The sequence below is a fragment of the Plectrocnemia conspersa genome, unplaced genomic scaffold (genome assembly GCF_051122295.1).
Source record: "Plectrocnemia conspersa isolate PC_06_02 unplaced genomic scaffold, ASM5112229v1 ptg000002l, whole genome shotgun sequence".
NCBI lineage: Eukaryota > Metazoa > Arthropoda > Insecta > Trichoptera > Polycentropodidae > Plectrocnemia > Plectrocnemia conspersa.
The window spans coordinates 17,876,764-17,892,579 of record NW_028277166.1 but is presented as its reverse complement, the minus strand read 5'-3'; the positions used below and the strand labels follow the sequence as shown (position 1 = coordinate 17,892,579).

The 15,816-nt window shown below is 31.4% G+C and overlaps 1 protein-coding gene across 2 annotated transcripts; it reads left to right on the top strand.

Annotated features, from left to right (window-relative positions):
- Nucleotides 1-1,069: 1,069 nt before the first annotated feature.
- On the top strand, nucleotides 1,070-11,587 carry Sam-S (S-adenosylmethionine Synthetase). Of its 2 annotated transcripts, none has more exons than XM_088181411.1 (10): nucleotides 1,070-1,230; nucleotides 6,213-6,290; nucleotides 6,414-6,536; nucleotides 8,360-8,472; nucleotides 8,938-9,081; nucleotides 9,145-9,231; nucleotides 9,304-9,435; nucleotides 9,503-9,685; nucleotides 9,762-9,895; nucleotides 10,588-11,587. In XM_088181411.1, exons 1-10 carry the CDS (start codon nucleotides 1,119-1,121, stop codon nucleotides 10,688-10,690), a joined length of 1,209 nt encoding a protein of 402 aa, XP_088037537.1. In that variant the 5' UTR covers nucleotides 1,070-1,118; the 3' UTR covers nucleotides 10,691-11,587. The 2 variants fall into 2 exon arrangements, with proteins under 2 accessions (XP_088037537.1, XP_088037538.1); XM_088181412.1 differs by lacking the exon at nucleotides 8,360-8,472 and adding an exon at nucleotides 6,716-6,828.
- The last annotated feature ends 4,229 nt before the right edge of the window (nucleotides 11,588-15,816 follow it).

Sequence of the window (15,816 nt, the reverse complement as noted above, 5' to 3'; positions counted from 1 at the left end):
ACGCCTCTGACCACCCACCCCCCCAAACATCCAATACTGCCTCAGTCGACATAGCAGGTGTAGCCAAAATTTTAGTTCCCGCGGACGACTTTCTACTGAAATTGCTGATGCCGTTCTACCAATAGAGAGAATCCAAGTTTATTCCGTGCCCCTTTGCCCCTAAATAACTAAATTATTTTTAGGAGTGTATAATATTATTAAAAAAAAACTCAAAACCATTTCTGTTAAGAATGTGTAAAGATACAATTATTCACGCAACGTAAATGCTTAAAATATCAATTTATGTTAAAGTACAAGCTATTTTTTCATATTTTACATAAATTACTATTTTATTAAGCGTAGAAGTGTACTTGGCCTCGAAGCGCAATTGCAACGCGCAGTGAAATTACAAGTTATCAGCCATAGCACAACCTTAAAAAAAATACACAGTGTTTCATTATGCATCCGAACATATTTTCTCTCGTTTCAAAGCATTAGGGGGGCTATTATGAATGACTACGGGGTCGACGTCTTTGTCACTCTGTTTTACAGTATGTTTTTTTACCTAAATTTAATGAATTCGTAGAATTACACTGAAGTCAATCATGGCTTGATAATTTTATGGTTTGTCTAAGTTCAATATCGATATTTTTTATTGCATAATATCTCAAAATTTGTTGTTGCATATAAAATGTATAATACATATATAAAAAATGGTAGTTTATTATTAAAATGTTCTTGCATAGTCAATTGGGTTTATGCTCAAAATTTGGTGCTACGTGTCAAAACAAACCATGTCTCTGCAATATACGAATATGAAAAGATAACCGACTATGTGAAATGTCTAAACTGATCTATTACATTATTTTTTCACCCCTTTAAAGCTACTTTTGATTTTAATTGTAATTTATTTTCAATAATATTGAATTAATTTATGTAAGCAAGGCAAGACGAGCGTTTAATAAGCATTGTTATGATTTTTGTATAATTTGTATTTGGCGGTATGTTGCAGAGCCGCCGACGAACGCCGAGCGCAACCGAGTTTTACCGAGCGGCGAAGTTATAAGTAAAGGGTCGCGTCGCACCCACCGCCTCTTTTCCCCCAGAGTTGCGGCCGGTCGCTGCTCTCGAGCTCAGCCATGCCCGAACACCTCGTCAACGGATACGCGAAGACCAACGGACACAACTATGAGACGCAGAACGAGACTACCTTCCTGTTCACGTCCGAGTCCGTCGGCGAGGGTCACCCAGGTCAGTAATTCGTCGACCCTTCGTCCTAGACCCCATCCGGAATCGATCGCATTCATTCGAACCTGGACCACGACCATTTTAAGCCCCATTGCCCTTTCACCTTTTCCCGTCTGTTCCGGGACATCATCGGGCGGACGCTATTATTACATCGCGAAGGCGCTCCGCACCTAACCTCCAACACGTGCTCGGCCGTGGTCTTTTTTCTCGCGGATTCGATCCGGGACGATATGCGCAGTTGAAGGCCGCAGAAAACGCGCCTTTGTCGATGGCGGATCGATTGGATCGGTGCATATTTGTCGGCTTTCGGTAGTTGAAAATGTGCGACGCCATTGCTGCGCGCTCGTGGTCCTTTGTAAAAATCAACGGTGCGCGTCGCACTTGCAAAAAAAATAAACAACAAAATTGAAAAATTGTGATCTATGATCAATGATCGACGTTTTGTGGCCAATCTTTTTATTTCAAACCGACAAAAAAGTCACATGGTTCTTTTTGCCCGATCGATAATTTGAATCGCATATAGTCAACAATAAACATGTTGTGGCCAAAACTGCTTGAAAAATATACTCAACGATAGGCCAAATTTTTGTTTTGTATAAGTTTGACCTATTGTCGGCTACTGTGTATCATTTCATCAACAAATTTCTATCTAATTTTTTATTTTTTATACTCTATTTTAATTGATAGTGTCAAGTTCTATGTAAAATAATTATTACAATTTGTTGATCATAGACTTTTTGGTTTAGGTTGATTAAATATTTTTATTTTAAACGCCTCGTGATTATTCTAACATTAAAAAAAACAACACACCAAGTAGAATATTAAAATAATGGCCCTCGATAACAGAAATCTACTACGAATAGTATAAGGATTATACAAATCTACAGTTTAAAACTGGCGCCGTCATCAACTTTTCAACCTTATATCAGTTCTTTCATATATTTTAAGGCTGAAAATTGCTTCAACAGAATATTTATCTAATGACATTTCTTGAGGTTTGCTTAAAAACATTTGTGAATATATTCAAATTAATTATTTTTTCCAATTCTCGCCACCATCAATTTATCACGGAATTGTATGGAGTGCCAACGTTTTCGGTTCACACCGTATGTTCGACACATATTCTAACTTTTATGAATTGAAAAAAATACTTCAGATATCAATTGACACGTTCATTATATTTTATGAAGTAACAGGATAAATTTATGGACAAAAAACTCATTTCTTAATTCATAAAAAGCTAATGACGTCTGTTTGGTTTTGTAAAACTTGATATGATTGTACTTCAAACTGGTAAAAAATAATCGGCAAGGGATTTGATAAATAGGGAGGATTTTACTTTCTATTTTTCAATCATATCAATCTCTGTCTTTCTAACCTACGATAACCATTATTTAATTTTTATGCAATGTTGACTTAAGAGCGTGTCCTGGTCATCAGCATTCATCATTACATAAAAACCATATTGTCATACTGGATCCACATTTCGCCGTAGGTAATGATTCAATTTAAAAAAGTGTTATATCGTTTTAAATCGTCAACGAAAAACCACACCTTCAAGGATCTCAGATTCTGATCATTCGTACCTACTTATCCAGCTTTTACATTTTTCATATCGCAGCAGAGAAGCGAGAAATAGTCAGATCACAAGCGAGTGCTCAAACTGCCTCTCAGTTATTGTCCGTCCTACCCCTTGATTCTTTCCTGGGGCTTATTATTAATATTAATGTTGCTGAAGTGAAACTTTTCAAACTTTATAATCTCAATTGATGCATTGTGTTTATGTTTAACAATTATTTTGTTGGCATCTTCTTGTTTAGGTGTGTTAAAAACTACAAAAATAATTAATCAATTGCAAAATTATATGCGGAATCTTTCTCAATTGCAAGTTGATATTGTACAACCTAATAATATACAGACTTGGCCATAATAATGGGGCATGCCAATAAATGTTTTATATCTTAAAAATATAAATAAAAAACCGATCGAGGTTGTTTTAAATATTAATTTAACGTTAATTTTTAATATTTATTAGGGCCACCCTTAGCTTTAACTACAGCTGCAACCCTTTTTTTACTATTATAATTTGTAATAAAAAAATATTATTTTTTTAGAACACTTCACTTAAGTGGTTAACCGACGGGTCAGATAGTCCCTATCCGCTAACTTTGCTGATAGTAATCCACAGGATTGGTAAAATCTATCTCTTGCAAAGTTAGATATATTTTAGATTTTATCCCGGGAGTTGAATAACTTTTGATGTTCTTCTGTTTTATGTCAGCCACTGTCGTGCGCATGTACACATACACTGAAACAATTGGGTGCACAGGAGCCTATTCACTAGAACATGCACAATTACACTAAGGCAAGATTAAGTCCGAGAAAGTATATAATAATAATGTTTTATTTAAATCATATTATTAAAACTATTATAAATAATCAAACTATGCTTACGTTACATTTGAGTCGACCAAAATGAGAATATATATCAAGTATGACTTGAAAAGAATCGCGATTGTTTAACCCTCATGTACCGAAACCTCGAAAATGGGATCAAATTCAAATAGAGTATTAATGAACTAAAAGTTAATATAATAGTGAAATTTATTTAAATTTTCATTTTGAGCATGTTTAAAATGCATTTTATCGCAATCTGTAAATAGTTTTCTGTGACCACACTCAGGGGAAGCAGCAGTAGAAAAATGGTGCAGTCTTGACCGTCGTCAAGGTAAAAAGTTAAAAGTAAATTCAAAGTTATTTATGTCTCAAAACTTCGATATCATTATTATTTCTTAACATATTTAAAAAAAAAATCGCGTTCCATTCATTGAGATATTATAGATTACCATAAATATCATATGGGCATTATTAATATTTAACAAATGGTTGAAATACCTAGAATTTAGGGGTGCAAACGTATTCTTAGTGTCGTTCTCCACATGTATGGATATTCTACAGGATCATTTATCACATCGCTATGGGTCTGAAATTAAATTTTTATCTTTTGTCCCTTCGCACATATTTTCACTCTTGGTATTATGTTGAAATTCTGCAAGAATTCTATTGTCGTTTCATCATTATGCATTGTCAGAAATAAAGTTTTGAGATTGGTTGCTATCATGGGGGGAAAGCACTAAAAAATTCGCATATCTATCACATGTTAAAAACGCGCGAACGTAAGAATGCTTGCGCATTGCGCGCATGCTCCCAATTGTTTCAAAGTATGTCTACTTATGCATCATGGTGGCTGACGTAAAACGGAAGAGTATTCATTTTTATAATGAGACGTCGTGTTTTTTTTTTAATTATTCCTCGTTATTTGATTTGGTTTCAAGATATAAAGCCAGACAGTTAATTTAATATATAATAATTCTGGATTAGTTTTATCCCACTAGGCTGTAAGGTACAGATAGATGTCGCTTGTTTAAGATAGAGAAGAAAAAATTCGTTTTTATGAAGAAATTCATAATTTAAATTATTTTACTTATTCTTTAGGACCAATTTATGTTGCCGTTTTGAAACAAATTGTTGAATACGAGCTTAAAAGCTTAGCTGAGATACAAACAAGGTCAATTTATAATGATAAAAAAAACACGTTTGATCGTAATCTGATAAGAACAAGGAAGTTATATAAACAAACTTATTTACAAATAGTAGTCTTGGGGGTCTTCTAGTTACAGTAAAAAAAGCACATTTACATTTTACTGAAATCATCTACAATAGGTTATTTCTTCTGGAATCTACCCAATAGTAAAAAATAATAAATAATAGAAATATTGGCTATCTATAAACAAAGCGTTAAGCTAATTTGCATTTTATTTTTGAGGCTTTTGGTAGGCTTTTTTTAATTGTTTTAAACAACTGCCTCATATAAATTAACTATATTTTTTAGATATTGTTTGCGTATTTGTGATTTGAAGCATATGATTTTTTACTAGTTCGCTGGCTTTTGTTTTTTATAAGGTATTAATTAAAAATATGCTTTTGTTGTCAAAATTTAAATTAGTAACAAATTTATAGAAAATTTGGTTTTCATAATTTCTATAAATTTCTATAAAAATTACTAAGTTGTCTAATGAACATCAGATTAAAATCTTACCAATTATCCTGTCTTAAATAAAATAAAATTGTATTATATTGCATGGAAGGTAGCAAAGAAACCTATTTGCAATTTCAACTGAATTTCTAGTTTTATTTAAAAAAATCTAAATAAAATAAAAAATAAAATCAAAATCTAAATCAAATAAAATAAAAATCATTCTGATTTGATACATCATCAATACAAAAACATTTTATGAAATAATTAAACTGAAAGGGTAAGAATATTTACGGAAAACATGCAAATGGTTTCGTAATAACTATGAATGCTGGATTATTTCTAAAATCATAAAAACTTTCTGTAGTTAAAATCTATTATCAACAATATAGAAGATCTTTTATGTTCATATGTGTATCCTTGAAAATATTGTTTGAACAAAACTTGTGTATGAATAGAAGCGACCTCTATCTATAAATCGTGTATCTGGCGTTTGAGATTTGTATTCATATTGCGATCCTGCCTCCTGAAATATGAGTAAAATACGTCACTTAATTCATAGAGCATATGTTTGTATGCTTCTTTTTATAAATTCTTTCAAATTTAAATCAATCGCTTTTAAAATATATCTAGTTAATGCGTCAGTGTTTATAATTTTAACGGTTTCTAGATATAATAAATTTTTCCTTATTTAATGTAGTGATGCTAAATTTGATTACTAAAATACGATGAAACCATTTGACTTTTTGTGTCATTTTTCTCTTGAAATTTCTATCAAACGTTGTGCTCATTAATCTTAACGATTTTGTGTTATTTCAAGTTAATATCATTATCATGTTTGTTTACGATGTACGTTTAACCTCTAATCGCTAAATTAAATGGTAAAAAATATGCCATTGCAAAACACTAAATAATATTTGTCATAATTGGTTTCCATTTCGTATTGCAGATAAAATGTGTGATCAAATAAGTGATGCTGTTTTGGATGCTCATCTCACTCAAGATCCTAATGCTAAAGTAGCATGTGGTGAGTAATCGATTAATATTGTGATGTTAGCTGACAGTTTTTCCATACGAAACTGTCCGCTTGCAGGTAAAACAGTTAATGAGAGGACAAAAAATAATTTAAGATTTTTAATTCTTATTTTAGAGACCGTTGCAAAAACTGGTATGATTTTGCTGTGCGGCGAGATCACTTCAAAGGCAGTGGTCGACTATCAGAAAGTTGTTCGTGAAACAGTGAAGCATATCGGCTATGACGACTCCTCTAAAGGTTAGTGTTGTGTTGCAAATGTACTTATTTAGTTGAACGTACCACTTGTGAGTTTGCCAAAAAAAAGTTTTGATGCAACAGCGAATGGCGACGGCCAAATATGAAAATTGACCTATTTTTTAACGTTAAAAAGTTAGATTGGAGACGATTCTGATTGTTTTGTGTTGCTACTTGCGTAGGATTTGACTGGAATACTTTAAATTTGCTGGTCGCGCTCGAACAGCAGAGTCCGAATATTGCAGACGGGGTCCATACAAATAGGGACGATAACGAAATCGGTGCCGGAGATCAGGTATTGGCATGCGTATACAAAGGAGATATATGGGAAAACATTAAATCGAACATCGCTTCCGGGATCTGTGAAAATATAAACTTGTCCAGCTGGATGCGTATGAGATAAAATCAGTGCATGATGGGACTACTGTATTAAAAATATGCATATTTATTTCCATCATAGCGTGTCAGGTCATTTTATGAGACGTTATTGATAATGTTTTCATCAATGTCATACCGTAACGATAAATTTTAAAGTTCAACGCTCTTGAGTTATATGATATGAACTCCGTTTTTATTTTTCATTACATAAAAAGCATGTCAATGAATTATATAAAATCATTTTGCAATCTTCATTCATCTCATTATGTAACAAATCAATATAAGATATTATTTGCTACAAGGATATAAATCAATTTATATGTAAACTAACATTGAGTTCCTTTTATCGCCGATTTTATTTTTGTAATATTACTGTAAAATTCATTGTTTTTGATTTGACAATGTATTGAAAAATCATTTTTAATAACATTTCTCTAATTAATACATATTACATATTTAACTTATTAATCCGTAATAAGTTTTCTGTATTAGTATTATAAATTTTGTTGAAAATATATTTTTCTTATTGAAGTGTATGTTATAATCTACTGCTGTATTTAGTTTTTGTTAGCATGTATAGTTTTTTTTGTTACAGTTGGTTTAATAATTTTTACGACTACTTGTGATGTACTTGTAAAAAATGATAACTATACTATAATAATAAAAAAATCATGTAACATAAAGCTACCTTCAGCAGTAGTCAATAAGAAAATTAATTATTTTTTAAAATAAATTTATTGCTACATTTAAAATTTATCTATTGAAAAAAAACGAATAATTCTTTCAAACTAAATCAGCATGTAATTTTACAAAATGTAACAAAAATCGTATACAGTAATTTACATGGGTTTTTTTGCATCTTATTCATAAGAAAGTAAGTATGACATGTCTGAAACTAATTATAGATGTCACATTTATTTCCTGTTACAATTATATATATATATTATATAAAAAATCGAATTTATTAAAATAGTTTCGCATTATATAGATGACTGAAAACTATTACTATAGATGACATCCATTGAGATTAAACCCAATTTGCATAAATTTTCTTTCAAATGTAGCAACTTAATGATTATTAGTATAACAAATTTAAAATCTGTAACGAGTAAGAAATGAACAAAGAATTTAAAAGTTGACTACATTACAAAAAAATAAAATTTAGTATAATAACCTCAACAAACAGGAAAAGTATCGTTGATTATATTGATTAGGTGGTGCCAAGGATTTTAGTATAATATAGCCAAAAATGTAGAATAATACATTTTGATTCCATGATGAAACATATTGTATGTATGTGAAACATGATTATGTTTAATTTAAATATGAAAAAATATTATATTTTCGACCATAATAATTATATCGTATGTTTCGATTTGCAAGATTATAATGTTAAGGTCTTCCATGTTATTGCATGCTGCTTTAAATAACAAATTGGTTGACGGCAGGGTTCGATTACAAGATTTGCAATGTTCTGCTCGCGTTGGATCAACAATCGCCGAATATCGCTGCAGGCGTACACGAGAACAGGAACGAGGAGGAAGTGGGAGCCGGAGACCAGGTTTGACTTACAAATCATTTCATAAGCGATTTTTGGGCTATCATGTTTGGATAGGATCATCGTAATTATTTTTAAAATATTGATTGCTTTTTTGGCATGCTATTATTTTATTATAATTTACATAACATGTTTTTATCGATTATTATTTATACAAGCGTGTTTTTCAACCTTGCGGTATATAGTTGGGATATTAAAATAATTGCAAATTATGGTAATCTTATTCAAAATTTAAATAAAATATTTGATTAATTTTTGTGTTTCCGATAAGCTTGTGAATGTTAATATTTATTAGTTAAACTTGTAATGGTTATTAATTTTTTTATGTTCACACTTATCTAAATTTGTGATGGTTATATGCGTACATTTAACGCAATACAAATTGTAATTGTGCTTAAAAAATTAGAATATACACATTTTCATATTTCAAGTATAATTTTAAGCTAATAATATTTTTTATTTGAACAGGGATTGATGTTCGGTTATGCCACAAATGAAACTGAAGAATGCATGCCATTGACAGTTGTACTCGCCCATAAGCTCAACTATCGCATTGCTGAATTACGTAGAAACGGGGAGTTTTGGTGGGCACGTCCCGATTCCAAAACTCAGGTATGTATTTAAATATAACTTTAGATTTATATAGAGATGAATATATAAGTATTATTTTAATAGGTCACCTGCGAGTATTTATTCCACAATGGTGAGACCATTCCTCAGCGCGTTCACACAGTCGTCGTGTCTGTTCAACATTCAGAAAAGGTTTCATACGAATCAAACAGTTATATAAATATTTCTTATGCATTAAACTAATATATCAAACCGATCAATCAGGTTACATTGGAAACGCTGCGCGAAGAAGTCTTGGAGAAGGTTGTCAAAAATGTGATACCAGAACAGTATCTCGACGATAAAACAGTCGTTCATATAAATCCTTGTGGATTGTTCATCATCGGAGGACCTCAGGTATTATAGATACATCAAATATTGATTAGGTTTGTAATGTTCTAATATTAATTTATTCTTATCACAGTCCGATGCCGGCCTAACTGGACGTAAGATCATCGTAGACACATATGGAGGCTGGGGGGCGCATGGTGGAGGCGCTTTTAGCGGCAAAGACTTTACCAAAGTGGACCGTTCGGCCGCATACGCTGCGCGCTGGGTAGCTAAATCCCTTGTGATGGCCGGATTATGCAAACGCTGCATGGTTCAGGTGGGCGGCAATACACCCTTTTTAAACACATCTGTTTTTATGTTGTACTTTTATGTAATAAATCATGTTTGCGCAGGTTTCATACGCTATCGGTGTTGCTGAGCCCTTGTCCATTGCCGTGTTTGACTATGGAACTTCAAGGAAGTCCCAAAAGGAACTATTAGATGTAATTAACAAGAACTTCGATTTGCGGCCGGGAAAAATTGTCAAGTGAGTTTTACATTGAAATAATATTGCCAATCAAAACAAAATCAACCACATACATTTCAGAGCTTTCATTCAAAATACATCTAGAATCTAAATTGTGACAATCCAAACACTCACAGTTATATATATTACACACACCTTATTCATTCCTGGCCATTCATAACAGGGCATTCTGATACAATTATCTAGAATCAATATTAGATATGTTCGTTTTAATGGTTTATTTACTATATATAAATATAATACTATATTACTATATATATATAAAGATTATTTAAAATAAAAAAAAATTCACTATTATTTCAAATACTAAACTATGAAAAATTTTGTTTGATACATTGATTAATGACTTGAATAAAGGGCTGGTATTTTTTAATGTTATTTCACACTTTGATAATATGTAGGGGAGCACCTATTTATGCCATAAGTTATTTAAATATTATTTCAAGGTTCATGACACCTTTAGGTGTCTAATGCATACTGGCGATTTTCTAGATGACATATAGGTGTCATCCGCGTTCAAAGGGTTTTTTAAAGACCTGTAAATATAATAAAATGGCATTGTAAAATGTACTCAATGAGTTGATGTTGCTATATTTTTTATACAATCTGGAGATCATGCAGTTGGAGGTTTTTGCTGATAATCTTCAGAAAATGAATCATGTTCCTAATTTTCACATGAATTTTATTTTCAGAGAGTTGAATCTGCGGGCTCCAATTTACCAGAAGACAAGCACATATGGACACTTTGGACGATCATGCTTTCCGTGGGAGAAACCCAAGACACTCATCGATTAATTTAAGCATGAGAGATCAACATATGCAAATTTCTTAATGTATATATTTATTGTCATTGTGTCCCATTTAGTATAGGAATCGTGTAAAGCGAGATACTGCCTAAAAAAGTGAGCAGTTTCTGTTTAGGTATTACCGTAGCCTCGCATTGTTTAATAACATATTGGTATCGGAGGCTAAAGGCATTTAACAAAAACTATATGAGCGTCTAAAATTTTAATTTTAGTTTTGTATGTATAATAATAAAAATGGCATTCGGCAGACCTAAATGTGTGAATCTAAAGCGCAAAAGCCACTTTATTGGGATACGGTCACAGTGGGCATATCTATACTCGCGGCAGACGCTGGTATCGGATTACCTTCTGCAAGGTCATGTATAATAGAAAGCATTTATATATTTATGTTTATGTTTTGATGGAGGAAAGTGGAATTTTTTATTATGATTTTTTTAAATGAGATCAATGTTTGCTTTCGTTATACATGCTTTGTGTTGTGTTTACGGAAAGGAAACTGGGGAAAGAGCCATTGCGAAAACACACCGGCCCTCTCACTAAAGTCGTTGGCTGATGCATTTTTACCATTCATTGCCATTTATTGATAGTACATTTGATAGTCTCCGAATCCTTTTTTAATACATGTATTAGATTTAAGTACATACATACATAATATCTCATTTGAGAATCTTAGTATTGAATGACATATGACAGTGTTCATAATGAGCGTTCTTATATTTTCTAAGAATGTGCTAATCTCATTTTAGATATCAAGATATAATTTTTTCAGTCATTATATTTAAGTGCAAATTGGAGTCTTTGCATCAATTTATTTGTAATTGCCACATTGGTGGGTTTGAATTATGACTATTTAAAATAAATGTTCCTGGTAACAGTCCAGTAAAAATGTGGTTTTGTTTATTTAATACCATTCTCTAAGTTAAGATATATACGTATATAAAATAACATATATTATTTTTCAAATAAATAACGTTGAATTTGTTTCTTCGTAACAGGTAAGTAACTAATTATTATTATAAAATAATTGTCTTCACCGACTTTCTCTCTTTGGTGCACTGTCTCCAACGAAAGATAGCGATGTCAGGAGACCATCAGTAGCTTTAGATCGGCAAACCATTCGAGGAACTTCTATACCACAGAAAAACATCAACACAAGCAGCGAACAGAACACAACACCAATATAAGTACTGAACTGACACATCACGTTCACACACACTACTAGTTAAAACGAGAAAGAAATCTTGGAAGAAAACCTGGTATGTTCTGTAAAGGTGACCATATTTTGAAAATATCGGACGCTAAAAATAAAAAGACCATATTTCATTTTTTTGAAGGGCAAAAGGAGGACAACATTTTTGTGTTGGATGTCTGGTACTCTAATTTTGCATTTAAGTCATGACGTCGCTTAATATGAATTAGTAAAACATGTTTTCTCCCACCATGAATCCGACCAACTTCGCTGAAATGGATCAAAAGAAGTAGAGGGCCGGGGGTTGCCCATATGTGCTTTAAATATTAACCAGCTTTCGTCGTTTATATTTATTTTGTCCTTGTCATAATTACTTCTTTCTAAAAGTTCTTTTGATATCATATTTATAAGTAGTGATTTTAAAAAAAAAACTAATTTTATATTATAGACCCCCCTATAGCCTAGATATTGGTACTTTGTTATAGGAATACTACGTTATAGGGGGGGGGGGGGCTAAGCAATATTAATTAATGGGGCTAGGTTAGGTTCTTTTAAAACCATTTTCCCCATTTTTATGTATTAAATGACCTTGTATTTAGTTTATAAACAAGAACACGCGCCGTACGTTCTTATTGCGACATGCGCGCGAAGAATGTCCTTGATTTTGCGAGTGCCAGGGGAGTCAAACGCAACACATTATTTGAGTTATTTTTTTTAAAATGCGTAGGTCTACAAGGAATTAATAATAAAAAGTAAATATAAATTATTAAACTTTTTTGCAGTCATTATCAGTATATATATACATATATATTTATTCAGTATGGTAATATAAAGGTATATAAGAGTTTTTAATAATACTTTATTATTCAAGTATACTTCTTTAATATTGTACCGCAGTAAAGAACAAAAATAAATTGCTGAAAAATCATATAAGCATATGTGCAAATGGAAAGGGAAAAAACCAGGGCTGTGGAGTCGCTAAAAAAAACCACGACTCCGACTCCGATTCCGATATTTACCAACAACACGACTCCACTCCGACTCCGACTCAAAAAAGTTTAATTTTATAAGGTATTTTTGGTGTTTTTCTACACGTTTAATATTCATTCGCTATACACATTCATTATTACGCAATTAAAAATTCATAAATTTCATAATTTAAAAAATGCTCGGAGCTGCTCATTTTTCACGACTCCGACTCCGGCTCCGGCCAAAACACCACGACTCCACGACTCCGACTCCGACTCCACAGCCCTGGAAAAAACATCAAGTTAAGAACAGAGATTGCACCGGCTGGATCGTTTTATCCTGCAGATTGCAAAAGAGTGAGATAAACATACAGGAAATTATATTATATCATCAAAAATATAGATTGTAAGGTCACAAGGATTTGTGGGAAGAGATTGGATTTCAAGGAAGAAAATGTTACATGACTCGCATCTAGCAGCTAGATTTAACGGTTATTTGTACGGCGTCGGTGGGATGGAACAGTTTGAAACGGAATTAACTCAGTTTGGACTAAATGAGAAGCAGATGGATTATGCGGGAAGAGAATTAAAACGCAATGAAGGAATAGGACTGGCATTGAAATTTTATTGAATTGTCGTGAAGATGTTATGTGCCACTCTTCCTATATAATCTTTTGAGCCTGTATAGTATAAGATTTAATACATATGAGGTCAACTAACTTGTTATTTAAATTGAACGTATTATAAAGGTAAACGTATTTATTAACATTCTATTTGTTATTGTATAAATATATCGGATGTGTTCAATAGTACACATAAATTAATATTATCATATCAATGTAAATAGTTTACAATCGAAATTCTATTTTAGATATATTAGTGTGCAATATGAGATAACAAATTTAGTAAATTTGTTATCTCATATTGCACAGTGTGATAATGATTTATTAATTAGTTACACTAGTTGAATGTAATTGTATTACCAAATTATCGCCTATGTATATGTGCCGAGAAACCGACAGTTGTACTAAATGCTAAAATTACTATAGTTTTTCTTCTTGAAGACGAAGAATAACCGTAAGATTAATAGAGAGAGAGAAACAGGTGTATGACCAATATAAGGTTTAGCTAAGCTATCTCTAATGGTTGGGTAAGATAATTTGCAGTCAGGTAATTCTGCTAAGTTATCTCAAACTCATTTACCCACGACCCTTTTCAAACAGTATTATCATATTTATAAATTATGTATAACCTTACGTAATATAATTAATTATTGTTTTTTTTATAATATAATATATTCTTTATTTGCATGTGTGTATTTTCTTAGATTTTAATCCTAGAATATCAAATTGATGGCAGAGCTGGGATGGTAACAAGGAATATAAATTTAATAATAGCTAAAAATGAATAAATGTATACATGAATTTTATTAATTAACATATTATGGATACAATGTCCAATCAACTATTGACGACACATTTTTTAATAAATCAAAATTAATCTTTAACCTGTAGTACTTTATTCAACATTATTAATATTTAATTAAAAACATAACCGTACACAATGCTTAAAAAAATTATGTTTTATAACTCAGTTTTTTCAAGTTTTAAAAATGTCTTGTGAATAACATTTTAAATTAAAAACGTATTTTTTTATTAATAATATAAATTAAAAAACAGGTCTATTGAAGTTTATGTAAATTATTAATAAAAAAGGATCTGGTTAAATCTTGTTCTGTGTTACAGTAATATTAAAAACATTTACAACAGATACATACTTTATATAAATTATTATATTTTATATTATATAGTAAATTTGATATAAAATGTAATAATTACTTTACAAACACATGAAATAATGTGTTTGTGAAGTAATTTTTAGGTTTTAAGATTGAAAACCGGTAGTTCAATATTTTATTATATATAAATTAATAATTATATATATATCATTATTTATACAGTTTTAAGTAAAAGAGAAAGTGCCAATTCCGAGTGCCAAGTGTTAAATGTTTTTTTATATGATTCATAGTTAAAAGCTTTTTGTTATCAAATTTCATTAAGATTGGAGAAAGCTTCCATAATAAGTGATAAGCTGATAAGCGATTTCCCCGTAATATTGATAACAAATTAAATTTAGTTTGCTCTGCCACTTTCGACCCTCATTCTGCTCCTGGTTTTTGAAGAGTGAACACCTATTCCACTATTCAAAATCAACAATAAAATGGATAATTTGACTATTAATTGTTCTCCCTATTTTAAATATTTTTATTCTGTGCTGATATGTGTTGTGTTAGTTATAACAGCTTTTACCTTGACATTTAACCATGTATTATATAAGCCTACAGAGTAAGTAAATAAAATAATTAATATTCGTATGAACATTTTGTAATAATATTTTTTTTTCATAGAAACAGTAAAGAATTTGAGATGAAGACTCCAAAGAAGAAAAAATCATTTGAATTAGACCCAGTTATGAGATCGAGACGACCGAAGCCTTCGAGCAGGGTCTTCCAACCGTTCGACCAATACTCTCAAACTGATCTTACTCTGCATCATCACATCTTAAGAAGAAGGCTATTTCCAGTAACAATGGCTCCAGTACTTCCAGTAATCAACACAATGTATGCTGTGAACGATACGCTATATCCAGTAAACGATGCTCCATATCCAGTAACCGGCCCATCTTATCCAGTAAGTGATGCGCCATATCCAGAAAGCACGTCATATTCTGTTATCGGTACGTCATATCCTGAAACCACCGCATCTTCTCCGGTAAATGACGCGCCAGAGCAAGAAATGTTTATTGAAAATGAGGGTAAGAGTGAGGAATACGAATGTTTTTTTAATCCGACTTATTATTTTTACGAAGACTATGTGATTTATGATTGCTAAATTTATGAATTAGTATTTTTTTAGTGTTAATTATTTATGTATTTTTGTATAAATTAAAAATAAAAAT

Excerpts from the sequence above, each read along its gene's own strand:
- Sam-S (XM_088181411.1), top strand. The coding sequence starts at position 1,119 with ATGCCCGAACACCTCGTCAACGGATACGCGAAGACCAACGGACACAAC. Across the intron at positions 9,082-9,144 it reads GTCCCGATTCCAAAACTCAG|GTCACCTGCGAGTATTTATT; the intron begins GTATGTATTTAA and ends TTATTTTAATAG. Across the intron at positions 9,436-9,502 it reads TCATCATCGGAGGACCTCAG|TCCGATGCCGGCCTAACTGG; the intron begins GTATTATAGATA and ends TTCTTATCACAG.